At 42.9% G+C, this 25,893-nt stretch overlaps 2 protein-coding genes across 2 annotated transcripts in view; one reads left to right on the forward strand and one right to left on the reverse strand.

The window, feature by feature from the left end:
- The window catches only part of LOC118380070 (protein FAM13A), an 82,618-nt gene extending 74,035 nt beyond the window's left edge, over nt 1–8,583 (forward strand). Inside the window, 10 exon segments of the mRNA XM_052464806.1 lie at nt 665–881; nt 1,576–1,720; nt 2,079–2,366; nt 2,461–2,544; nt 3,780–3,875; nt 5,049–5,132; nt 5,838–5,994; nt 5,997–6,039; nt 6,390–6,491; nt 6,661–8,583. Of these exon segments, the coding sequence (XP_052320766.1) occupies nt 665–881; nt 1,576–1,720; nt 2,079–2,366; nt 2,461–2,544; nt 3,780–3,875; nt 5,049–5,132; nt 5,838–5,994; nt 5,997–6,039; nt 6,390–6,491; nt 6,661–6,784 (1,340 nt within the window). The 3' untranslated portion in view covers nt 6,785–8,583.
- A 226-nt stretch (nt 8,584–8,809) lies between these two features.
- LOC118377465 (probable E3 ubiquitin-protein ligase HERC3) overlaps nt 8,810–25,893 on the reverse strand; it is a 53,524-nt gene continuing 36,440 nt past the window's right edge. Inside the window, exons 44-49 of the mRNA XM_052464350.1 lie at nt 24,814–24,980; nt 19,720–19,786; nt 19,430–19,512; nt 14,715–14,898; nt 13,581–13,683; nt 8,810–10,719 (exon numbers count right to left, since the gene is read on the reverse strand). Coding sequence (XP_052320310.1) covers nt 10,511–10,719; nt 13,581–13,683; nt 14,715–14,898; nt 19,430–19,512; nt 19,720–19,786; nt 24,814–24,980 — 813 coding nt within the window. The 3' untranslated portion in view covers nt 8,810–10,510. The remainder of the gene's footprint in view (nt 10,720–13,580; nt 13,684–14,714; nt 14,899–19,429; nt 19,513–19,719; nt 19,787–24,813; nt 24,981–25,893) is intronic.

Below are 25,893 nucleotides of genomic sequence, written 5' to 3' on the forward strand. Positions count from 1 at the left end.
CCAATCAGTTGGATTCCGCTGCTTACTGCTTGCCTCGTCCCTTGAGACGACAATCAGATAGGCAAGACGTTATTTTGCTGTGTTCTACTTAGACTACACTTTGTCTATGTTTAGTGGTGTTTGCAGTTCAGATGTTGCAGCCAAGCAGGGCCCATGTTGAGCTCTAGCTGTGTTTGAGCGAGAGATAAGCCAGTGTTTGTCGACTGCTGGTAGAGCCTGCCAAGTTCCACAGGTCACTCCCTCATCCCTGCCCATGGTCATGTGTGTGTGCAGTGCAGTGCAGTTTTTTGTCACTTTCCTTTTTAAAAAATTGCAACACCTTTTGGATTACAAAGCCTTGTGATATCAATATGTGCAGTGTGTTTTGGAGCGGTCCATGGTAGTCTAACCCACTTTTAGTGTGTGTGTTTTCATGGAGGTTCTGTCATTATCCAACTTTAATTTCAATTTTGACCTTTATTTAACTAGGCAAGTCCGTTAAGAACAAATTCTTATTTTCAACAACAGCCTAAGAACGGTGGGTTTAACTGCCTTGTTCAGGGGCAGAACGACAGATTTTTACCTCGTCAGCTCGGGGATTTGATCTTGCGACCTTTCGGTTACTAGTCCAACGCTCTAACCACCTGCCGCCCCTAACCTGTGTTATTTTCTGTCTGTTCCACAGAGCCAGTCCCGGCCTACTCGTCGTGGCAACGGGAGAGCATGGACAGCGAGGAGGCGTGCATTTCGCCCCAAGTGGGGGGCCGCCTGATTCGCCAGCTGATTGGAGAGGACAGCGACCCCATGCTGTCCCCCCGTTTCCACGCCTATGGTCATTGTCAGCAGTACATAGATGACACCGAGGTGCCACCCTCGCCGCCCAATACACACTCCTTTGCCAGGTGAGGAACCAACATGGATTTACAGTACTGTTGACTTTGGGGACGAGTAGTGTGTGTGTGTGTGTGTGTGTGTGTGTGTGTGTGTGTGTGTGTGTGTGTGTGTGTGTGTGTGTGTGTGTTGTGTGTGTGTGTGTGTGTTTTGTGTTTGTTTTGTGACTGTTTTTGTGCGTTTATGAATTATTATCGGGGTGACCATTTTTTGTAAACAAACTCAGGTCGTTGGTCAGTATTAGACAGCTACTGGTATGTAGTTACAATATCTAAGGAAAACCTAGTACTTACTAGTATAAAAAATGGCATTTTACAAGTCGAGTTAGCTATGAACGTTACAGCAGTAAAATGTAATTATTATTTAGTCACAACTATACTGCGGTATATGTATAGCGCCTTTATCTGCTTTATCACTTGCAGTGCAAACACTCGTATGGAAAATTCGCAATCAAAAGTTGCAATTGTAAACTCAATATCTAAGACGAAGAGAATTATAGTAGACAGAGGTTTTATTTGCAAGATATGGGAGTCACATAATGTGTGATTAGATGTGTGTTCATGCATGTGTTTTTTTATTTTTACAATGGGTGGCCATCAGATTGTGTGTTTTTAGAGTGAAGGCGTGTGCATACGTCCAACGTGACTCTGTGTCCAAAGCAACAGGCAGTCCTTCTATTTCTATGGCTGTGTCTCTATCCTGCAGTCGGAGGAGGAGTTCCTCTCTGGGCTCCTGCGGTGACGACGACCAGCAAGAGCTGACCTCAGCCCAGCTCTCCAAGAAGATCCACGGTCTCAAGAGGAAGATCCACAAGTACGAGGAGAAGTTTGAGGAGGAGCGCAAATACAGGGTAAATAGTGGCCCCTCTGTAGCTGAAACATTGGACAGCAAGGAAAAATGAGTGAGCCACTTTCTGATTGATTTCTAAAGTAGCTACAGTATATCAGAGAAAGCAGGGCAGCACAACAAGCTTATTATGAGATCTAGCAAGGCATCCGAAGAAATGCACAGAAATAGAAAATTACATTAATAAGACACGACTGGCTTCCTTCAAAGTAAACACGATTAGAGAGTTCATAATGAGACTCAGCTGATGGGAGGGGTGTCAGGAATGGGGTCAACTGATAAAGTCAAGATGTTGTGGGAAGACGTCAAAATACCCACTGCTGCTGTTTGTGGATTAATAGAAATCATGTTGTTGTTTACAGCCCTCACACAGTGACAAGGCTGACAACCCAGAGGTCCTGAAGTGGATGAATGAACTGGCCAAGCTCCGCAAAGACCTGAAAGAGCACAAGCTCCACAAGTCTGAGGAGGACCTCCCTCCGCTGACCCGCCAGCGCAGCAACACCCTGCCCAAGAGCTTTGGCTCCCAGCTGGAGAAGAAGCCCCAACAGGAGAAGGCACCCAAGCCCCCGGTAGAGAACACCCTGGAGGGCGTCCAGAACAAGCTGCAGGAGAAGAGGGACGAGGTGGGGCGGCCCGAGGACATCAAGGTGAGATAGGAGCCGCCTAGCCGCCACTGTTAATAGCTAAATGCTAATGGTTAACGGCTAAAGGCTAACTAACAGTGTCTTCCTCCTCTGATAGGATATGACTCGGGAGCAGATTGGCGCTGAGAAGGTGGCCTTACAGAAGGCTCTCCTGTACTACGAAGGCATCCACGGTAGACCAGTGAGTGTCTTGTCCACTGTCCCTTTTCTGCCCCCCCCCCGCCCCCCAAAAAATGATTTCATAGAGCCTTCTAGTTAGCCCACCCATCTGCCTGAACAGTAACTGATAGCTAAAAAAAAAATCAAACAAATGCATTAAATCAGTCTCTGTCCAGTGGAAAACCTGACCTAGATCACAACTGAAGAGTGAATAATGTCTTGAACCAGGCTGTTTGTGTGTGTGTGTAGAGTGCAGAATGTGTGCACACAAATGTGTACTTTGAACTATGCAATCTTTTCATGCAACCTAGATACAACGTTGGCTGCATTTACAAAGGCAGGCATTTTCTGATATTCTTTCCACTAATTGGTCTTCTGACCAATTTACATAAGATCTTTTCACAACAGACCTTTTTCAGAGCTGATCTGGTTGGTCAAAAGATCAATTCATGAAACAAATATTAGAATATGTCTGCTGGTATAAATGCAGCCATAGAGACCCAGATACAACAATACATTATTAAAAGGATGAAATACAAATGAAAACATGACCTTCTGCACTGCAACATATCGTTATTGGCAGACCAGACGTCTTTAGACAGCTGTGACGAGTATTGTTGTCTCAGCGACGACAATGGCTGAAGGACGAGAAGCCAGCTAACGTCTTAATTTACCTGTAAAGGAATCGACATGGAATCCCTTTTTGATTGGACTAATTGCAAGGGCTAATCCTTGTTATGGTTGTTTATCAGAAAGTGGAAAGGTGTCCTTTCTGACACCCATAGCCTTCCCTGTGTGACTTTCTATCCTAGTTTATGGCCAGTTGTCATCTGAGGTACTAAAAAAAACATTGGATTTGAATTGATGGGGATGGAATCTATGTTACCTTGCATGTTGTTGTGTGTCAGCCCTAGTTCTGTTATAATCTCTACCCGGCACAGCCAGAAGAGGACTGGCCACCCCACATAGCCCGGTTCCTCTCTAGGTTTCTTCCTAGGTTTTGGCCTTTCTAGGGAGTTTTCCTAGCCACCGTGCTTTTACACCTGCATTGTTTGCTGTTTGGGGTTTTAGGCTGGGTTTCTGTACAGCACTTTGAGATATCAGCTGATGTACGAAGGGCTATATAAATAAATTTGATTTGATTTGATTTTGCTAGCAGAGTGCTATTGTAGCACCACAGGGGAGTGCTAATGCTAGCTAACTAGTGGTTGCTATTGCTAACAATGTGCCTTTCCCTTTTCTCTGCCTCTTCTCTAGGTTACCAAGACTGAGAGACAGATCATGAAGCCCCTGTACGACAGATACCGCCTGGTCAAACAGATCCTCTGCAGAGCTTCCACCATCCCCGTCATTGTAAGTATAGCTAGCTCTCTTTGCTCTCTCCTTCATTTTCTCCACAGCAGAGTTGTTCCTGGGTTTCTCTTTGAGGAGCTGGTGGTAAAGGTCACCACGTAGCTTTGGCTGAAGATCAAGTTCCTTTACATGGGAACTAAATCCTAACAACGCTAATGTTAGCATTAGGCTAGCATTAGCGTCAGTGTCCATAGGCGGGACTGTAGCCATAGCGCTAGGTTAGCCTCAAGGCCAATGCCCTAAACCTAAACTCGGTTTAAGTGGCTCAGTGGATCCACAGGTTCTTAACAGAGCTCAAAGGTGACAAGTTGGGGCCACAGCAACTCAGTTGGCCACAGGGAACTACGAACACATACGCACGCACACCACAGCTGTGCAGACTCTCCCTCTAGACTAGAAAGATGGGTACGGAGGGGCAGAAAACACTGTTCAAAAGTTCAGATTCTCATCAGATATTCACTGAGGCTGGATTCAAACCAGAAGGGAATAAAATATATATATATAATCTCACAATAACCTCTAACCACCAATACATTAAAGATTATTAGAATATATGTTTCCATTGTAATACATTTCGTCTCCATATGGTTTATGTAACGGGTATACAAGAGAACATTTGAATGTTTTGTCCCAGTTTTCCCTTTTAATTTCTCGTGTAAACACGTTGATTACGCAATATCTAATCTGTGTTATGAACCTAATGTACTGTACAGAACACACTTTATATAATAGATTTAATCCTCATTATATAAATTGGAGACCTAGCAAACGTTTATGTACTGTACATGGTGGCATATAGGGTTATGTCAACTGCTGAATTCATTGTGGTAAAGAGCTGACTCGTGATACTCTTATCTGTTTGATCTAAGAACCTGTTACACAGCCTGCCTTTCAGAGGTTTAAAATCACACGAGAGCCTAGTGCTATGTTTTCTCTGAAGAAGCCTATTATGGTCGTGAAAAGGTCCCACAAACAAGAGCAGGTCATTCTGATCCTAGTACTTGGTACAGGTTCCAAAAGAAGCATAGTAGTGTTCAGCAGAAAATCCTACAGTGACAAACCTGATCCGGGATCAGTTTGTAGTGGATGCTATTCAGTTTCTTTATGTGCTCTGTAGTCAGAGCTGAACTGGGGTCAGTTCTCGAGTGGTAACCCCTCCTTGTTAACTCTCAGGCCTCCCCCTCCAGCAAACGCAGAGGTCCTGTACTTCAGCCCATTATCGAGGGCGAAGCCGCGCTCTTCTTTGACGACATCAAGGTGAAGACACACTGCTGCTCGTGCTCGACTAATCAGTGATCAGAACGCAACTCCCTCCCACTCACACCCTCCAATCCCCTACTCCCTCACCTCTCAACCAAACCTGATTGCAGCCTGTGGATTGGGTGGCCACCCATAGCACTCGTGGGGGGCGGTTTGATTCAATATCAACTTGGTTTTTAATGGTTAGATTGCTGCTTCATGACTTGTTAGATTGATTGCTTTGGGATCAACTTGATAGTGTGTGAGAAGGACTAACAAGGCGACTTGCCTGTGCATGGTGTGTGTCAATGTGTGTGTACACCAAAAATAAATAAGATGATCAAATAATCCAATCAAGCAAAAATAGGGAGATCGTCAAATCAACTCTGGTCTTGAGATGCTCATCATGTCTGTGCTGAAATTTGTGGATGTGTTAGAATAGTTCTGATTGTCTCAATCTAAAATAAATTCAAAGTGGAAAAATTAACAATAGACATGTATTAACCTCATCAAACTGAAAAATGACTGAATAAATGTTTCTTTGTGCTCTGATTCCAGTAACATTAAATGAACAATACTTGATTCTCTTGCATTAACATAGCTCTTGACCCTGGGGGTCCCTTGACAGCCCCATGGCACTACGATCAGTTCACCCCAGCATCGCTCACCCTTTCCCCCTTAACCCTCCACTGACCTCCCCCTTCGCTGGTTTTGTGCCCATAGGAGGAGGAGGATGGCTCTGAGGATGACTCTGAGTCCAACAACAAGCCCCAGATCACAGGGACAGTGCGTCCAGACTTCAGTATGCTGGGCTTCCTGGACCAGCTGGAGGAGGAGACGGACGGCTTCATCTCGCCCGTCGACGAGCTCTCGCCCTCAAGAACACCACCGACATGCGTCTGTCCAACCTGCATTCGGCCACCATGTAAGCACCCAAGCCGGCCCTGACCTCTTCTTAATTGTCCCTGAGGTTATAAATAAAGTTGAATTGGATTAAATATAATTGACCTGTATCTAAAGCATCTGGATGGGTGAATAACACGGGCATTGTAGTTTAGATTGTAGAATTAAAGTACTGCAATCATTCGTAGTCTCGTGTTATTGTTGATGTCTATCTATTCAAGTTAGCTGTGGTATTTCATGTGTTTAGAAGAACGTTCACTTCTTAAACAACTAAGATTGAAACAGCCTGAAGGACTTTAAAAGCATTTTAGAGTCAAAACAACCTTTGAGGTTCAGATGCCTAAAGCGGTGTTTGGTTCTCCCCACACACAGGCCGGAACTAGTGGAGCAGCTACAAGAGGCCCGGGAGGAGAAAAAGAGAATCCGCAAGAACCTAAGAGAGTTTGAAGATCAATTCTTCAGGCAAAATGGCAGGTAAGATGACGTTTCCGGTTTTGTTTCGTGTCATAGTTGGACTAAATGTAAACAATTAGATGATGCGAGGTGATTTACTGTCCTTCATCTTGGGTTGCACAGCCATTTTGCCCGTCGTCCATTCAGCTAATGTTTGTATTTTGCTTCCTCCCACTTGCTGTTGCCATAGAAACGTGCAGAAGGAAGACCGCTCCCCTTTGGCGGTAGAGTATAACGAATACAAGCACATCAAAGCCAAGCTTAGGCTGATAGAGGTTCTCATCAGCAAAGGAGATGCCTCTAAGTTCACCTAAAGAAAAGAAAACCTCAAAGACTGACAGAGGAATGAATGAGGCTCAGTCTCAATAAGAGATGAACCACACCAGCCCATGGAAAGGAAAACAGATACACCTCATCATCCCATACAATATGTTTATTTCGTTCTTGTGCCATAGACTCATTTGGCTTCAGGAGATGCCAACATGTTGCCCCCTGATTAATCCCAACTGTAGAAGGGAAACGGTATGGCTTAGTTACTGACCTGAGAGGTGTTGGAACTGACATGTAGGTGCTGCCCGGAGGCTACTCCATCTTGTCTGTTGTTTCCCTCGTATAGAAGAAGAACCCCGGAACTCAAAATGTCGGGCATCTTTGAATGACTACTAACCTAACGTAGCAGGCCTTAAAAGACACCTGAGTAGAGTCCCCACGTCGGTTTTTCAGGGAAGTGGAGGAAAATACTGTATCCCTGAACCAGAAACATCCTAATTTTCCTGACCCCGCAGAGAGTGGACCAAAACCAACCTTTTTCAAAGGAAGATTTTTTTAAACATTTTTGGTGCATCTTGATATTGATTGATACCAAGAACTACCCTACATCAAATAGTCATCACTAATTTAAAGGATACATTTACAAAGAGTGTTGTATTGATTTAATTTATTTTTCTTCCTTTGAATGTTTATATAGACTCATATAGTTCATATAGACTTTTAAAAAGTCTTCATGTGGAGTGTAACATTAGATTTGGGATTATGTACTTTAAGGTATTGCCATTTTGAGAAACAAGATTTTGTAATCAGAACTTAAATGAGGGGATTGTGTATTTTTGTAAGGGAGACAGACAGTTACAATCTGCATGCAAACAACCAATCAGACAGCCAGTCTAGCAGAGTTCAGCCAATGGATGGATTTTTTAAATGTAACTCATGATTGGTGCCATATGCCACATTCACGTGCAAGTCGGAACTAGGAAACTCTGAAATCTTCGACTTGCAAACTAGTTGAACGCTGCACATGTATAAATACAACCAGTTAGCAAGTCGAACATTTCCGACTTTCCTAGTTCCGACTAGCACGTGAACGTGGCAATTATCTCGATGTTAACCTAGGAAAAACACACTTGTCATCATCAATGCTTATATTTGTTTGTTTCCAGAAATTGTGTGTATTTTTAGCATACTATGAGGAAATGTCAGAGGAGCGTTAATTTGTTTAAACTGAGAACTAGAATGCAAAAATAGTCTATGATGTGTTATTATGATCCAAAGAAAATGACTCAGATTGCATACCAAAATAGTGTAGTGGATCAATGTATACAATTTCATTAATTATTGTGATCATGGTCATCAGTCACTTATGGATTTGACTGCTTGTATATTATTTTGCATTTGTCTGTTTTCTTTTCCTATTCACTTTGTGTGAAAATAAGCTATCCTGTCTTGAAATCAGTGGTATATATTTGCTCAAACCTTTCAACACTGACAAGGGCCATTTTGTGTGGAACATCCATCCTTAAAAGTCCCAATAACTATCAAAATAGCTGCCAATCCCCAACGCAGAGCCTTCAATACTCAATCAAGGCATGCTGCTTTCTTTTTTTATGTAGGTATTTTCATAGCCTATTTGTTCCTTGTAAATATGGATCCAGATCTATGTTTACATTGCTAAGTGAGCAAGTACATTTTTCCTTTTTCTCCAAAATGGATCATTTTAATAGTGTGACTTTCGTTTTTATTGAACGTAAAACACTGGTGGACATAATGAATTATGGGTGTGTACATTTTAGTACATAAATTGTATATATAATATAAAACCAAACATATTTTTACTGAGTTTGTTGGCGTTGGGTTTTCATTGGTGTGTTTGTGTGGTACTGAATTGGTGAATGTCAACACATTTCACAGAACACTGCAAATTCATTCATATTGGTTGAACTCTACAACAAAATGAATTTCTTTACACAAAGTCCCCCTATATGCACCGCTCATTTATCCACAAGCAAATCCTTATTCCCAGACCAACCTATAAAATAGCTTCTTGATTTAAAACAACTACAGGACAAGCTGGAATTACGTTTTATTTGTTCAGGGAAAAATGTCATCCATTTAGAAGGTACAAAATTAAATATGATAAACTTAACAATCCAGTTATAGATCCACTAATAAGCCCTTATTTGCAAACAATGACCCAATGATTTGGAATTGTCGCCATTGCCGTGGTGAAATAAGAATAATAGGAATGAATAGGCTTTTCCCCTAGCCTGGTTGCTGATCGGTTTGTTGTCTTGCCAACAGCACAAATGGATTAAGGACCAGGCTATAATAGAACACACTGAGCCTCCCTCAGGTATTGCCCTAGCTCAGCTTTGAATAAACAAAATGTCACTATGTCATTGTCTACACTGAGGGTGACGAATTATAAATCAAAATAGTAATGATTCCCCTTGGGCAAATTTGTGGCTATTGATGTATTAAAACAAAAGACAAACAAGGAGACCAGCCGTCCCTATAGATAACGACGTTTGTCTTAACCCCAGTTACAGCGGAGAAAGACGTGGCTTCAGAGAAATGGTAGACAATACAATATATACCAGCCTCCATTGGCTGAGACGTTCGGTAATAGGACTGAATAGGCAGAATGCACAGACAGTTATTTTTATCACTTGCATATCAACACACGATCCAGATACACTTGAGAGAAGTCATTGAAGTAACGGCCGGGAAACGATGCAGAGATGTTCAGAGTGCAGCGTCCCCTGACCCTCGATACAAACGGCACTACATTACCGAGCTGTTCGTTATTGCTAATAACATGACCCAATATAATCTGTTCCTTAAACCTAGTCAATGACCCAAGACTAATTCTGCAGGTCAAATCAACCATAATGTCTTTGGTCTGAATGCTGTGTCATCACAGAAGGAACTGGTGGGAACCATGAACAGATAATCTGTAAATCAACCTATTATCCGCCAGGCTACAAATGTGCACTCATTCTGACATTGAGATGATTTATTCCTAATCTGGGGTTACAGGGATCAAAGAAATGTGGATTAGCTGTATTTGTGTTTTGTTTATAATGTAACAATGAGTCTTTTTAGCGTTTCCTCTCGACAACATGCACACAGACATTTTAACATCCATTTAAAAAAAAGACACTTCACCAATACTACTGTAATAAAATCACTCCAACGGCATCGCAATCAAAGAAATATTGATAAATGTAAGATTGAGGACATGTAAGTAACTCCAGTCATTCAGTTAGTCTTTTTAATGTAGAAATAGACTGGTATTGTGGGTATGGCATTAGAATGCCATGTATTTATTGGGCTTGAGTATGGAACTGTCTGCCTGCTGTTCACTCATGTATTAATCTGGTATCATCTGTCCTCAAACTGACCCAAGAACAGCGGTAAAAGACCAGATCCCAGGTAAAGGGCTTCAATGTTCACCTCTGACATGTATAATTTTTCAAATCCCAAAAAACTATTCAATTCAATAAATTATCTTAAAGCAACAAAAAAGCTGGTTTAATTAAAACTGTTCAAGTTATGTACATCAATCTGCATAGAAGACAATTAACTCAAAATATATCATCTCTTACGGTAAACTGTATAGGGAAAGTGCTATGGAAAAGCAGCCCCCTTCCCTCCATCCAGCCACCCCCATTCACAGGGCGTTGTTATTAAAGTACATTAGCATTAGCAGCCATGCTAATTCCCCCTGGGCCTCTAGGGGGAGCCACTGAACCAGCCACTGGGTCTCACACCAGGCTGAAGCCCTCGTACTGCTCCACGGCCTGGGTGAGACGGCGGTGTAGGGTCTGTTTGGTCTGGTAGCGGGGCATGTCCAGCAGGTTGTAGCAGGTGTGGGCCACGGGCAGATAGTGCTCCTCGGCCGACGTGGACTGGATGGAGATGCGGAGGCTCTCCATGCCATGGATGGGGATGCGGTCGCTGCCCGTCAGGAATACTGGGAAAGAGGGGACAGTAAAGGGGAGGGCTAGTGTTAGCATTAGGTATAGTATTATAGTTGAGAGAGGGAGAGATAGCATTAGATGTACAGTATCAGAGGCTGAGAGTACTAATACTCAAGCAGTTTGTTTCCTTGTAGCTTTAGAAATAGATAACATTGAGCTTGAGCCACTGGCTAAGTCCCAACACTAGTACAGTGCCTTGCGAAAGTATTCGGCCCCCTTGAACTTTGCGACCTTTTGCCACATTTCAGGCTTCAAACATAAAGATATAAAACTGTATTTTTTGTGAAGAATCAACAACAAGTGGGACACAATAATGAAGTGGAACGACATTTATTGGATATTTCAAACTTTTTAACAAATCAAAAACTGAAAAATTGGGCGTGCAAAATTATTCAGCCCCCTTAAGTTAATACTTTGTAGCGCCACCTTTTGCTGCGATTACAGCTGTAAGTCGCTTGGGGTATGTCTCTATCAGTTTTGCACATCGAGAGACTGACATTTTTCCCATTCCTCCTTACCAAACAGCTCGAGCTCAGTGAGGTTGGATGGAGAGCATTTGTGAACAGCAGTTTTCAGTTCTTTCCATAGATTCTCTATTGGATTCAGGTCTGGGCTTTGACTTGGCCATTCTAACACCTGGATATGTTTATTTTTGAACCATTCCATTGTAGATTTTGCTTTATGTTTTGGATCATTGTCTTGTTGGAAGACAAATCTCCGTCCCAGTCTCAGGTCTTTTGCAGACTCCATCAGGTTTTCTTCCAGAATGGTCCTGTATTTGGCTCCATCCATCTTCCCATCAATTTTAACCATCTTCCCTGTCCCTGCTGAAGAAAAGCAGGCCCAAACCATGATGCTGCCACTACCATGTTTGACAGTGGGGATGCTGTGTTCAGGGTGATGAGCTGTGTTGCTTTTACGGCAAAAATAATGTTTTGCATTGTTGCCAAAAAGTTTGATTTTGGTTTCATCTGACCAGAGCACCTTCTTCCACATGCAGCGTAGCCTAGTGGTTAGAGCGTTGGACTAGTAACCGGAAGGTTGCGAGTTCAAACCCCCGAGCTGACAAGGTACAAATCTGTCGTTCTGCCCCTGAACAGGCAGTTAACCCACTGTTCCCAGGCCGTCATTGAAAATAAGAATATGTTCTTAACTGACTTGCCTGGTTAAATAAAGGTAAAAAAAAAAAAAAATTGGTGTGTCTCCCAGGTGGCTTGTGGCAAACTTTAAACAACACTTTTTATGGATATCTTTAAGAAATGGCTTTCTTCTTGCCACTCTTCCATAAAGGCCAGATTTGTGTAATATACGACTGATTGTTGTCCTATGGACAGAGTGTCCCACCTCAGCTGTAGATATCTGCAGTTCATCCAGAGTGATCATGGGCCTATTGGCTGCATCTCTGATCAGTCTTCTCCTTGTATGAGCTGAAAGTTTAGAGGGACGGCCAGGTCTTGGTAGATTTGCAGTGGTCTGATACTCCTTCAATTTCAATAGTATCGCTTGCACAGTGCTCCTTGGGATGTTTAAAGCTTGGGAAATCTTTTTGTATCCAAATCCGTCTTTAAACTTCTTCACAACAGTATCTCGGTCCTGCCTGGTGTGTTCCTTGTTCTTCATGATGCTCTCTGCGCTTTTAACGGACCTCTGAGACTATCACAGTGCAGGTGCATTTATACGGAGACTTGATTTACACACAGGTGGATTGTATTTATCATCATTAGTCATTTAGGTCAACATTGGATCATTCAGAGATCCTCACTGAACTTCTGGAGAGAGTTTACTGCACTGAAAGTAAAGGGGCTGAATAATTTTGCACACCCAATTTTTCAGTTTTTGATTTGTTAAAAAAGTTTGAAATATCCAATAAATGTCGTTCCACTTCATGATTGTGTCCCACTTGTTGTTGATTCTTCACAAAAAAATACAGTTTTATATCTTTATGTTTGAAGCCTGAAATGTGGCAAAAGGTCGCAAAGTTCAAGGGGGCCGAATACTTTCGCAAGGCACTGTAAGTGCCTATTTAGACCTTGAGTAAAACTACAGATTGTCATTGTGATAGTTTAATGAGGTGTTGGCTGAGGGCTCTACTCAGTATTTACATAAGAACCAAGGGCTCTCGTATTAATACTTACATAAGAACATACTCAGATTTACCGAGGGCTCTACATCAAGGGTATTAATTTACATAAGAACCATAAGAACCAAGGGCTCTCGTATTAATACTTACATAAGAACCGAGGGCTCTCTCTTACATAAGAACCGAGGGCTCTCGTATTAATACTTAGAAAAGAACCGAGGGCTCTCGTATTAATTTACATAAGAACCGAGGGCTCTCATATTAATACTTACATAAGAACCGAGGGCTCTCAGTATTAATACTTACATAAGAACCGAGGGCTCTCCTATTAATACTTACATAAGAACCGAGGGCTCTCGTATTAATACTTAGAAAATTACAGTATTTAAGAACCGAGGGCTCTCTTACATTCAATACTTACATAAGAACCGAGGGCTCTCGTATTAATACTTACATAAGAACCGAGGGCTCTCGTATTAATACTTACATAAGAACCGAGGGCTCTCGTATTAATACTTACATAAGAACCGAGGGCTCTCGTATTAATACTTACATAAGAACCGAGGGCTCTCGTATTAATACTTACATAAGAACCGAGGGCTCTCGTATTAATACTTAGAAAAGAACCGAGGGCTCTACCTAGTACTTACATAAGAACCGAGGTCTCTACATAGTACTTACATAAGAACCGAGGTCTCTACATAGTACTTACATAAGAACCGAGGTCTCTACATAGTACTTACATAAGAACCGAGGGCTCTACTTAGTACTTACATAAGAACCGCTTCTTCTTTTCCAGAGGGAACTCATGGAATACCTCCCAAAACATCCTCACAGTCGGATGAGTGGCTGAATACTCTCCTTTGTAAACCGCATTCTGTAGTAGAAAAGCCAAAACAACATAATATGGTTCTATTATATTAGGGACAGTTATCTAACTGAAGTTGGCCAACTGCTATGATTTGTATAAAGCATTCTACTTGGTCACTATCATTAAGTGTTATTCAGAGTTAGAACATGATTCCTTCATATGTGACAGCCTGTGGAATTCCTCAGAGCTGTGTGTGTGTGTGTGTGTGTGTGTGTGTGTGTGTGTGTGTGTGTGTGTGTGTGTGTGTGTAGTGTGTGTGTGTGCAGACCCTTTACCTAGCCTAATGTAGCCCCAGCGTTCAAACTTCATACACATTTCCCACATTCTGAGCAGTTCTGTGAAAACACCCCGCTTATGCAAGAGTCCCCATCATGTTGTCAATATCCTGCACACGACACTCCCAGTAAACACAGATCACAGACCCCTTACAATCATCTGAAGACATCAACACGCTAAAAACAAAACGAATCTAGGAGAAGCCCAGTGTACATTACTTACGGTGACCTTTTAACTTCCTCCATTAGTCAATGGCTAATCCCCATGCCCTCCCGGCTCAGCGAGCCAAACATGTCCCGACACTCGAACTTGACCAGACAGACTTTTGAACTTCCTGGTTTCTGACTGAAGGGTTTTGTCTAATTGGCTATGCCCTCAGGAACTACCTGGTCAAGGTTCGTTTTAGTGATGGGTCAACAATTAAAACAATTATTTTGATTCGTTTTGACACTGTGCTTTGCAGTATGGCATCAACTGTTTTATTATATTTCACACCCATTTTGATGTTCTCCGGTAACAGTATGTAGTGTCAAACACCAGTGTTTTCCGTGGATGTTTGACTCAGTGATCGACTGCCCTGGGGTGTATTCACTCTTACATTCTCCATCATCTACCATGTACGGTTAGCTTAGCATTCTCACATTCTCCATCACCCACCATTAGGATTAGCTTAGCATTAGCACTCACATTCTCCATCACCTACCATTAGGGTTAGCTTTGTATCACCTACCATTAGCATGAGCGTTAGCTTTAAAGCTCACCTTCTCCATTTCTTCCCAGTTATAGTTGTTGTTTCCCACCACCATGGCCATAAGCTCGGAGGGCTGGAACAGCGACAGGATCTTCCCACCACACACCTTCAGGAACCCAGAGGAGAAGGCCTGGTACAGCTCGCTCACAGAGTCCCTGAACATGTACTTCAGGTAGGCCTCCACAAACTCCTCCCTGACACAGAGAGAGACACAGACCGACAGACATAACACAAAGAATATTGAGTGGCCATACAGTTAACCATCCCAATTTTGGAGATCCAATCAGTAGTCTGGTTGTAGTGAATAGCCAGAGCCAGCCCTAACCTTTGTGGCCTGTATGCAAACACTCTTGGCAGCAAATAGAAACATTTGACATTTTAATAATTTCCTGCAATTCTACACATTTTGCCATGGAGTGGAGAGAAAGTTTTGCAGTTGTGAAACTAATTTCATGCAATTCTACTATTTAACATGGGACGGAGAGAAAATGTTGTAGTTTTAAAGCAAATTTCTGGCACGTATACACATTTTGCGACGGGGTGGATAGAAACGTTTGCAGTTTCAAAGCGAATTCAGTGATATTCTGCACATTTTGCCATGACTTATGCCATCTTCATATGATTTTTGAGTGAGAGAAATTCCCTGTAACCATTTTCATTTGTTAATGCTTAAACCCCTGCCTGTCTCATGTTGCTGCACTAATACTACACACACACACACACACACACACACACACACACACACACACGTGATGTGACAAGCCCCTCCAACTACGGCCATGCCACACAGAGGGGTTGTCAGCCCTAAGATGGCCGTCATGGTGAAGACTACATGGCCCATAACCCACTGCTCTACAGGTCAGCTGGCCTGAGTGGCCTCCTTATGGTTTAAATGAATGGTTTCCCCACATGGAGAGCAGCAGGAGCTGCTGAAGACTATCCAAGCGCCATAGAACTGTTTAAACAAAGGACTTTCCTTCAGCTTGATCACTGAATAAGTTATACTCTGACACAGCTAGGCCTTTTGATTTAGTTGGTCATTACTCTATTATTTGATGAACAAGTTTGTTATTAAAATTCATCATATAGGGATGATTTCTGTATTTTGAACATTACATATCTTGAAAATGTGATTGCTGACAAGCAAAACCTTTTGGGACTATGTCAACAATGGACAAATACCAAAATATAGTTTTTGGGTGAAATGTTCCTTTGAGGCTGCGACTGAACATGTTGTTCCTGTGACTGTCAGCTTCATTCTCATGGCAGGCCTATCCCCTCAGGAAGGGAATAGGGCTTTGTGAGGATAGAGAATATCAGTGAGAGCAGCACTAAGCCTGTGTCTCAAGTGGCACCCAATTCCCTATATAGTGCACTACTTCAAAGGAAATAGGTTGCCATTTGTGACACAGACTAGCGGTCTCTCCCAGGAGGAGGTGTCACAGGGGAGGTGTTCTGTGTTCTGGAGACACGCTCTACTGGGCAGATTGGAGACCCGGAGACCCTTGGCCACTGCACCGGCCAATCAAAACAGATTAAAATAGACCATACATAACCCTCCACCATAACCATCTATAATTGAGATCCATGGGACTGAGACACCCGTACTGTGCATTCTGCAATGTGGATTGGAGCTCTACTCATTAATACTTTCATCCTAGTAATAAACAACCATGACAGTTAAAGGATGGGACTATCCTGATTAATTTCTCTCATTTAGTCAGGAACTTAACTGGTAAAGAACTTTATCTTTAAAACAGCACATGACTGGATAGAGAGTCAACTGTGCCCTTGCACATAGGATGTTCACACACACACACACACACACACACACACACACACAATCTGTCCCTGTGTGAGGTTCCTGTGAGGAGGATAAGATGATGATGGCAGTGTGTGTCAGGACTGGAGTTCAGCACAGCATGGCCCAGGGAGGATGTGTGAACTCTGTGTAGCAACATGGTTGGCCACCCACCTGATTTCCTGACAGATACTGTAGCAGCCAGCTACAGAGACGTAAGGAGAGCTGCAGGGGAATAGGAACGTTGCTCTTCGGCCTACTCTCCCTTTCTTACTAAACACACACACATGTGGCTAATATACACTCACATACACTGACACAGTCACACTCAAACACACACACACACACTCCCCAGCCTCTCCCTCCAGAGATTTAACTGACGAGCCCCACAGACAGAAATAAAAACACTCGATCTGACAAACGGCAATGAGGAATGGGAGCAGGAAACTTGCCATAGCATCTGTGGGCTAAGCTAACCTCCACAACTCCACTCACAATAAACAAACCTCCCTCGGTGTAATGAAGAGGAAAGGTGACTCAACTCATTGTTTCACAGTTTTTCCTGACCATGTGACCTGTCCAGGAAAACTCTGGGCTGCAGTTATAGTCTATAAGTAGGAAAAACTCCTGGAATAATGCTTTCACTTATTTACATTTTAGTAGACGGTCCTATCCACAGCAACAATTAGGGTTAGGTGCCTTGCTCAAGAGTACATTGAAAGATTTTTCACCTAGTCACCTTTCAGTTATTGGTCCTGTGTTCTTAACCACTAGGCTATCTGCCACTTGAGAATTCTAGATATGCCTGAACTTCAAGTCATAACAGACAGCCTTCAAAACGGCCTTCGTAGTCCGACTCTGTTTTGGCAGGATGAATGGGTTCGTTTTTCGCTTGCTCTCTCTCTCTGGGTGGAGGCCCTGAGGATTTGGCCCCACGGCCAAATGGCTAGTCAAAGTATAATGAGGATTTGTGGAGAGATGTGGGCTGCTGTTGTTCTGAACCCAATCCCAGCTGGGGACATCCCCATCTGTTCAACACAAGCTTCCAGCACACCCCCCGTACTGTTACCTCAATGGACTCCTCCATAAGCTGCTCTAACTCTGTGTCAGAAGGGCCGCCTCAAAATACAGTGAGCTCCAAAAGTATTGGGACAGCGAAACATTTTTTGGTTGTTTTGGCTCTGCCCTCTGCTACCCCCCCCGAAAACAATGCTAACCTCCCATGTTATTGTAATGGTGAGAGGTTAGCATATCTTAATATTTGTACGTCTAACTTCTTCACAATTCATTCAGGATTATCCGTAATCATGTTAGCATCCACATTAATGTAGAGAAACATATTCTATTCGTATTTACAATAAAACTGACTGCAATAGCATAATATACACTGGTCAAAAAAATAAAGGTAACACTTAAACACAATGTAACTCCAAGTCAATCACACTTCTGTGAAATCAAACTGTCCACTTAGGAAGCAACACTGATTGACAATAAATGTAATATGCTGTTGTGAAAATGGAATAGACAACAGGTGGAAATTCTAGGCAATTAGTAAGACACCCCCAATAAAGGAGTGGTTCTGCAGGTGGTGACCACAGACCACTTCTCAGTACCTATGCTTCCTGGCTGATGTTTTGGTCACTTTTGAATGCTGGCGGTGCTTTCACTCTAGTGGTAGCATGAGGCGGAGTCTACAACCCACACAAGTTGCTCAGGTAGCTGTGGCAAGAAGGTTTGCTGTGTCTGTCAGCGTAGCGTCCCAGAGCATGGAGGCGCTACCAGGAGACAGGCTAGTACATCAGGAGACGTGGAGGAGGCCGTAGGAGGGCAACAACCCAGCAGCATGACCGCTACCTCTGCCTTTGTGCAAGGAGGAGCACTGCCAGAGCCCTGCAAAATGACCTCCGCAGGCCACAAATGTGCATGTGTCTGCTCAAAAGGTCAGAAACAGACTCCATGAGGGTAGTATGAGGGCCCGACGTCCACAGGTGGGGGTTGTGCTTACAGCCCAACAACGTGCAGGACGTTTGGCATTTGACAGAGAACACCAAGATTGGCAAATTCGCCACTGGCGCCCTGTGCTCTTCACAGATGAAAGCAGGTTCACACTGAGCACATGTGACAGACGTGACAGAGTCTGGAGACGCCGTGGAGAACGTTCTGCTGCCTGCAACATCCTCCAGCATGACCCGTTTGGCGGTTGGTCAGTCATGGTGTGGGGTGGCATTTCTTTGGGGGCCACACAGCCCTCCATGTGCTCGCAAGAGGTAGCCTGACTGCAATTAGGTACCGAGATGAGATCCTCAGACCCCTTGTGAGACCATATGCTGGTGCGGTTGGCCCTGGGTTCCTCCTAATGCAAGACAATGCTAGACCTCATGTGGCTGGAGTGTGACAGCAGTTCCTGCAAGAGGAAGGCATTGATGCTATGGACTGACCCGCCCGTTCCCCAGACCTGAATCCAATTGAGCACATCTGGGACATCATGTCCCGCTCCATCCACCAACGCCACGTTACACCACAGACTGTCCAGGAGTTAGCAGATGCTTTTGTCCAGGTCTGGGAGGAGACCGCCACCTCATCAGGAGCATGCCCAGGCGTTGTAGGGAGGTCATACAGGCACGTGGAGGCCACACACACTACTGAGCCTCATTTTGACTTGTTTTACATCAAAGTTGGATCAGCCTGCAGTGTGGTTTTCCACTTTAATTTTGAGTGACTCCAAATCCAGACCTCCATGGGTTGATACATTTGATTTCCATTGATCATGTTTGTGTGATTTTGTTGTCAGCACATTCAACTATGTAAAGAAAAAAGTATTTAATAAGAATATTTCATTCAGTCAGATCTAGGATGTGTTATTTTAGTGTTCCCTTTATTTTTTTGAGCAGTATATATATATATATAAATAAAAGGGACCCCACCTGTTGTTCTTGTCCACAGTGATGCGGTCTCCTCCAGGGATAAGCTCCTTAACCTCCGTCAGACCATAGTACTCTCTGGTGATCTGGGATGGACACAGTGGGGGGTTAGATATCATCCTGCAGAATCTGATTTGGCATCTGAATGTTGTGAAGATCTTTCTTTACAGTCATCTTTTAAATGGGTAATGACGTAGTGTTTCAGGAGGGAGTGGGTTTATGTTTTGTTTGGGGTTCAGACATCTCCAAGAGTTGGCACAATTCACAACAGGGGGGCCCCTGTGAGGACTTACAGCAAAGTTTAGACAAAATGTCTCCTCAATGTCATCTTCCTCATGGTCCAGGAGCTGTTGTAAACTCCTAGAGAGAAAAAGAGAGACGTATTCACTAACACATGGCCGTAGAGAATGTAAGTTCTCTCTCACTATGGTGGGAAAACAAAGAGAGGAGCGCTAGGGAGAGAGAGAGAGGGAACGCAAGACAGAGAAATAGAAGACCAATGTCATCCTCATCAAAATTCCTCCCACATAGCTGCGTCTTGAGGTAAAGACTCAGCCAGCACACTTTTCATCACTGACACGGACAGCATCCCTCCCTGACAGCCTCAGCCATCGCTAAAGACTTTCTCCCTAACCTAGCTGCGGATAACACACTCTCCATTTTAAAGGCCTCTGCCCTCAGAAGCATTTAGTGACATCGCTAACGTCACATTTTAGAGCTTACCCTGGTGGCCAGCTGTGTTCTATCCCCAAAGCACCTGGATTATCTAGGATAGAACAGAAGAGGGAACAACAAGGCTTCCTGTAGCGCTAGCCTGTTTGAGCGCTAACGCTAGCGACTAATAATAGGCAGTAATGGAGAATGCCGGCTATGCTAATTCTAACAGCTAATTCTAACAATCACAGACAGTGATTGAGAATGGGGGCTACGCTAGTGCTAGTAGCCAATAATAGACACTGATGAAGAATGGGGGCTATGCTATGCTAACGCTAGGAGCTAATAATAGACAGTGATGGAGAATGGGGGCTATGCTATGTTAACGCTGGGAGACAATAACAGACCGTGAGTGATGGAGAGTGTGGGAGGAGGACTACGCTAAGCTATGCTTGCTAGGGAGAAGCTAGCCAACCCTAACACAACACCGGAAGTATGCATGGAGTAACAGAGCCAGGGATAGGGTGCCAAGGGGAAAAGAAACTCCTCGTTCTCTCCAGACCCAAAGGGCAGCCAAGTGGGATGTCTCACATTCTGTTGAAGTTGGAGCAAGGATGGGAGTATGCTGCCTTGCTTTGTATGGGCTGTGTATTGGAGTGGTGTTCTTACGGGTTGTGGAGTTGAGTTTTTCTGCACAAAGTACTCTGAACTACAGTAGTCTGAAGTAGGTACAGTTGAAGTCGGAAGTTTACATACACCTTAGCCAAGTACATTTAAACTCAGTTTTTCACAATTCCTGACATTTAATCCTAGTAAAAACTCCCTGTTTTAGGTCAGTTAGGATCACCACATTATTTTAAGAATGTGAAATGTCAGAATAGATTTACTTCAGCTTTTATTTCTTTCATCACATTCCCAGTGGGTCAGAAGTTTACATGCACTCAATTAGCATTTGGTAGCATTGCCTTTAAAATTGTTTAACCTGGGTCAAACATTTTGGGTAGCCTTCCACAAGCTTCCCACAATAAGTTGGGTGAATTTTGGCACATTCCTCCTAACAGAGCTGATGTCACCGAGTCAGGTTTGTAGGCCTGCTTGCTCACATACACTTTCTCAGTTCTGCCCACAATTATTCTATAGGATTGAGGTCAGGGCATTGTGATGGCCACTCCAATACCTTGACTTTGTTGTCCTTAAGCCATTTTGCCACATATTTGGAAGTATGCTTGGGGGTCATTGTCCATTTGGAAGACCCATTTGCGACCAAGCTTAAATTTCCTGACTGATGTCTTGAGATGTTGCTTCACTATATCCACATAATTTTCCTGCCTCATGATGCCATCTATTTTGTGAAGTGCACCAGTCCCTCCTGCAGCAAAGCACCCCCACAACATGATGCTGCAACCCCCGTGCTTCAAGGTTGGGATGGTGTTCTTCGGCTTGCAAGCGTCCCCCTTTTTCCTCCAAACATAACAATGGTCATTATGGCCAAACAGTTATATTTTTGTTTTATCAGACCAGAGGACATTTCTCCAAAAAGTATGATCTTTGTCCCCATGTGCAGTTGCAACCCATAGTCTGTCTTTATGGCGGTTTTGGAGCAGTGGCTTCTTTATTGCTGAGCGGCATTTCAGGTTATGTCGATATAGGACTCGTTTTACTGTGGATATAAATACATTTGTACCTGTTTCCTCCAGCATCTTCATAAGATCCTTTGCTGTTGTTCTGGGATTGATTTGCACTTTTCACACCAAAGTACATTGATCTCTTGGAGACAGAACGCGTCTCCTTCCTGAGTGGTATGACGGCTGCATGGTCCCGTGGTGTTTATACTTGCGTACTATTGTTTGTACAGATGAACCAGCCTTGTGGAGGTCTACAATTTTTTTCTGATGTCTTGGCTTTTGATTTACCCATGATATCAAGCAAACAGGCACTGAGTTTTAAGGTAGGCCTTGAAATACATTCACAGATACACCTCCAATTGACTCAAATTATGTCAATTAGCCAATTAGAAGTTTCTAATGCCATGACATAATTTTCTGGAATTTTCCAAGCTGTTTAAAGGCACAGTCAACTTTGTGTATTTAAACCTCTGACCCACTGGAATTGTGATACAGTGAATTGAAATAATCTGTCAGTAAACAATTGTTGGAAAAATTACTTGCGTCGTGCACAAAGTAGCTGTCCTAACCGACTTGCTAAAACTATAGTTTGTTAACAAGAACTATGTGGAGTTGTTGAAAAACAAGTTTTAATGACTCCAACCTAAGTGTATGTAAACTTCCGACTTCAACTGTATTTGATATCCAGTTATCTTTGGGCTCCCGAGTGGCGCAGCGGTCTAAGGCACTGCATCTCAGTGCTAGAGGCGTCAACACAAACACCCTGTTTCGAATCCGGGCTGTATCACAACCAGCCGTGATTGAGAGTCCCATAAAGCGGTGCACAATTGGCCCGGGTAGGCCGTCATTGTAAATAAGAATTTGTTCTTAACTGACTTGCCTAGTTAAATACATTTTTAAAAATCTTATTTAAACTCAGAGTACTAGGAGTACACAGAAATACTAGAGTAAATAAACACCCCAAATGACTAACCAACTGTCATTCATTTCTCTTCCTTCTTCATTTCTTCACCACCACTTAGTTCAAAACCCGCAGCTGTGTCAACTCTCTACTGCCTCGGTCTTAAGTGTACCCAAAAGTCAAGCCAAGAAAGCAACACAACCCATGACAAAACAACAAGACACTATTCATCGTCTGGGTTGTTTTGTGGCCCAACACTCCCGAGGGAGCCAACTCCTTAAAGAAAGCTGTCTTTTACTGTGACACGCTCAAGGGCCGATGCACTGCCCTAATTGTAGCCCTCGGACTGGTAATCTAAGGATAAAATGCTTCAGCACCAACCTCCGGGCCATCTGCAGACAATTAGACCCTAGGCCAACCGCTGGGTTATGTACAGTAAGTACAGTGCCTTCCGAAAATATTCACACCCATAGACTCTTTCCAAATTTTTTTGTGTTACAGCCTGAATATAAATTGGATTATATTGAGATTTTGTGTCACTGCCCTATACACAATAACGCCAAAGTGGATTTTTTTTTAAAAATGTTTACAAATTAATAAAAAATTAAAAGCTGAAATATCTTGAGTCAACAAGTATCCAACCCATTTGTTATGGCAAGCCTAAATGTGCTTGACAAGTCACATAATAAGTTTCATGGACTCGTGTCCATGCAACTTACTATTATTGCACACTTAGTGTTTAATGTGATTATTGAATGACTACCTAATCTCTGTACCCCACACATACAATTATATGTAAGGTTCCTCAGTCAAGCAGTGAATTTCAAACACAGATTCAACCACAACCACCAGAGGTTTTCCAGATTGAAAAAAGAAAAAGATGTTTGAGCATGGTGAAGTTATTAATTGCACTTTGGATGGTGTATTAATACACCCATTCACAACAAAGTTACAGGCGTCCTTCCTAACTCAGTTGCAGGAGAGGAAAGAAACGGCACAGGGATTTCACCATGAGGCTAATGGTGACTAAAAGAGTTAGAGTTTAATGGCTGTGATAGTTTTCTCCTGAGGATGGATCAACCACATTGTAGTTATTCCACAATACGAACCTAAATGACAGAGTGAAAAGGAAGCCAGGGCAGAATACATGCATCCTGTTTGTAAAAAGGCACTAAAGTAATACTGCAAAAAATGTGGCAAAGAAATTAACCTTATGTCTTGTATACAAAGTGCTATGTTTGTGGCAAATCTAACACAACACATCACTGAGTACCACATTTTTAAGCATGGTGGTAGCTGCACCATGTTATGGGTATGCTTGTCATCTGCAAGGACTAGAGAGTTTAGGATAAAAAGAAACGGAATAAAGCTAAGCACAGGAAAAATCCTAGAGGAAAACCTGATTCAGTCTGCTTTCCAACAGGAACTGGGAGACTAATTCACCTTTCAGCAGGACAATAACCTAAAACAAAAGACCAAATATACACTAGAGTTGCTTACCAAGATGATATTGAATGTTCCTGAGTGGCCTAGTCACAGTTTTTACTCATAAATCGGTTTGAAAGTCTATGCCAAGACTTGAAAATGGCTGTCTAGCGATGATCAACAACCAACATGACAGAGCTTGAATTTTTTAAAGAATAATGTGCAAATATTGTGCAATCCATGTGTGCAAAGCTCTTAGACTTACCCAGAAAGACTCACAGCTGTAAATCGCTGATACAGCGATTACAGCAGAGACAAACAATCTCCTCCTGGATCAAGATCCCTGCTGCCTAACTTTGTTTTCTGCATTTGGAAAGAAACAGTGTGCACTGCCAGTAATAGCATATACCCTAGTATGGTACAGGAACGGTATGAAGATCTGGATGCTGCCCAACCCTAAGCCCAACACTCAATTATTGCCTTCTGAAGAGATGTTGAGTTCACACAAAGTGTTCAAATAACGAGGGAAGAGGGAATTTAAAAAATATACCCAGAATGAAATCTCTCCGCACCAAAGACGAAAATACATTTATACAAACAGCATGGACAATCAATATACCTAATGGCAGTAGAAAGATTGTGTTCAACACTAAGTAGTTTTTAATGAATGAAGAACACTCACTTTCCATGTAGAACTTTTAACAAGATGTGGCTAGGGGGAGTTAGCATGCAAGTCCATCCCAGCCTAGAGGCCTCGTGGCTGGGCTATGAATTCACATTACCTGCCCTCTGTGGGCGACAGCTCCTTGAGGTCCTCCAGAGTGGGTGCTACGCCCAGTAGCTTCTTGTAAAGGACCAGGGGGAAGTGGAGGTCCACCACGGTGCTGTTATAGATGGCCAGCCCACAAATGATCCCTATCAGATTGAACCAGTTGTACTCCACAAAACACTGGGCAGAAACACAACAAGGAAGTTAAGTAGAGAGGCAATTCTTTGTTGGGTGCATAGCAATAGTCTTAAAAGGCGTCCTCTTCTTGTTGCTCGTTCCTCACTGATCAGAAAATACAGGAGGTGGAAGAAACAAGAGAAGCCTACTGAAATGGTTCATCAGTATTAAGAGAGTAAAAACTAAAGGACTTAAACTATTGAGATGTACATGTTGTTTTTGATGGAAATGTAGGCTGGCATACCACCAAAAGTCTGTTTTTAAATCCAAACCAAGATTTCATTTGTTTTTATTCAACCACTTCATTCAATAATGTTCACCAACTGGGAAATGTATTACTGGGCTACTCAGAATTGTTGTTGATTCATTACGCATGTGTTTCTGATTAAAACTACAAGTTACATATGAATAATGACCTATTATGCCTTCCTAACAAAATATTGTTGATGAACCCTACAAACCTATTGAGGCCATTCAGCTTCATTTTGTTGTTATAGACCTGTTTGAGTTCCTCCTTCAAATCACTACTGTCAATTGCGAGTGTCAAAGGGTTTTGACATTCATTAATATTCCCACGACCCAGGGTGCTATTTTGTATACGTGAGTGAACGTTCCCGATGTCACCTTGCCTCGCATGGGTGTCCCTTTTCCTGGAAAAACGCTGACCTACGCCAACTCACTCCGATAGGACGGCTCTCATTACATAAGAGGTTCATATTTCAATACAATAATTATTTCTACCCTCAACAAACCACAACAAATATGACCTTTCTGGCCTAGTGGCATGTCCCTTCACACAATAGAATGTATCCAACTTACAGCACAATGGTCAGGCCACACAGCCAGGCCTGGGTCGGGGGGTTAACAAAGGTCATTGAAATACAGACAAAAGACGTTACGAGACACCGGTAAACAC

The sequence above is a fragment of the Oncorhynchus keta genome, chromosome 16, assembly GCF_023373465.1.
Source record: "Oncorhynchus keta strain PuntledgeMale-10-30-2019 chromosome 16, Oket_V2, whole genome shotgun sequence".
Classification (NCBI taxonomy): domain Eukaryota; kingdom Metazoa; phylum Chordata; class Actinopteri; order Salmoniformes; family Salmonidae; genus Oncorhynchus; species Oncorhynchus keta.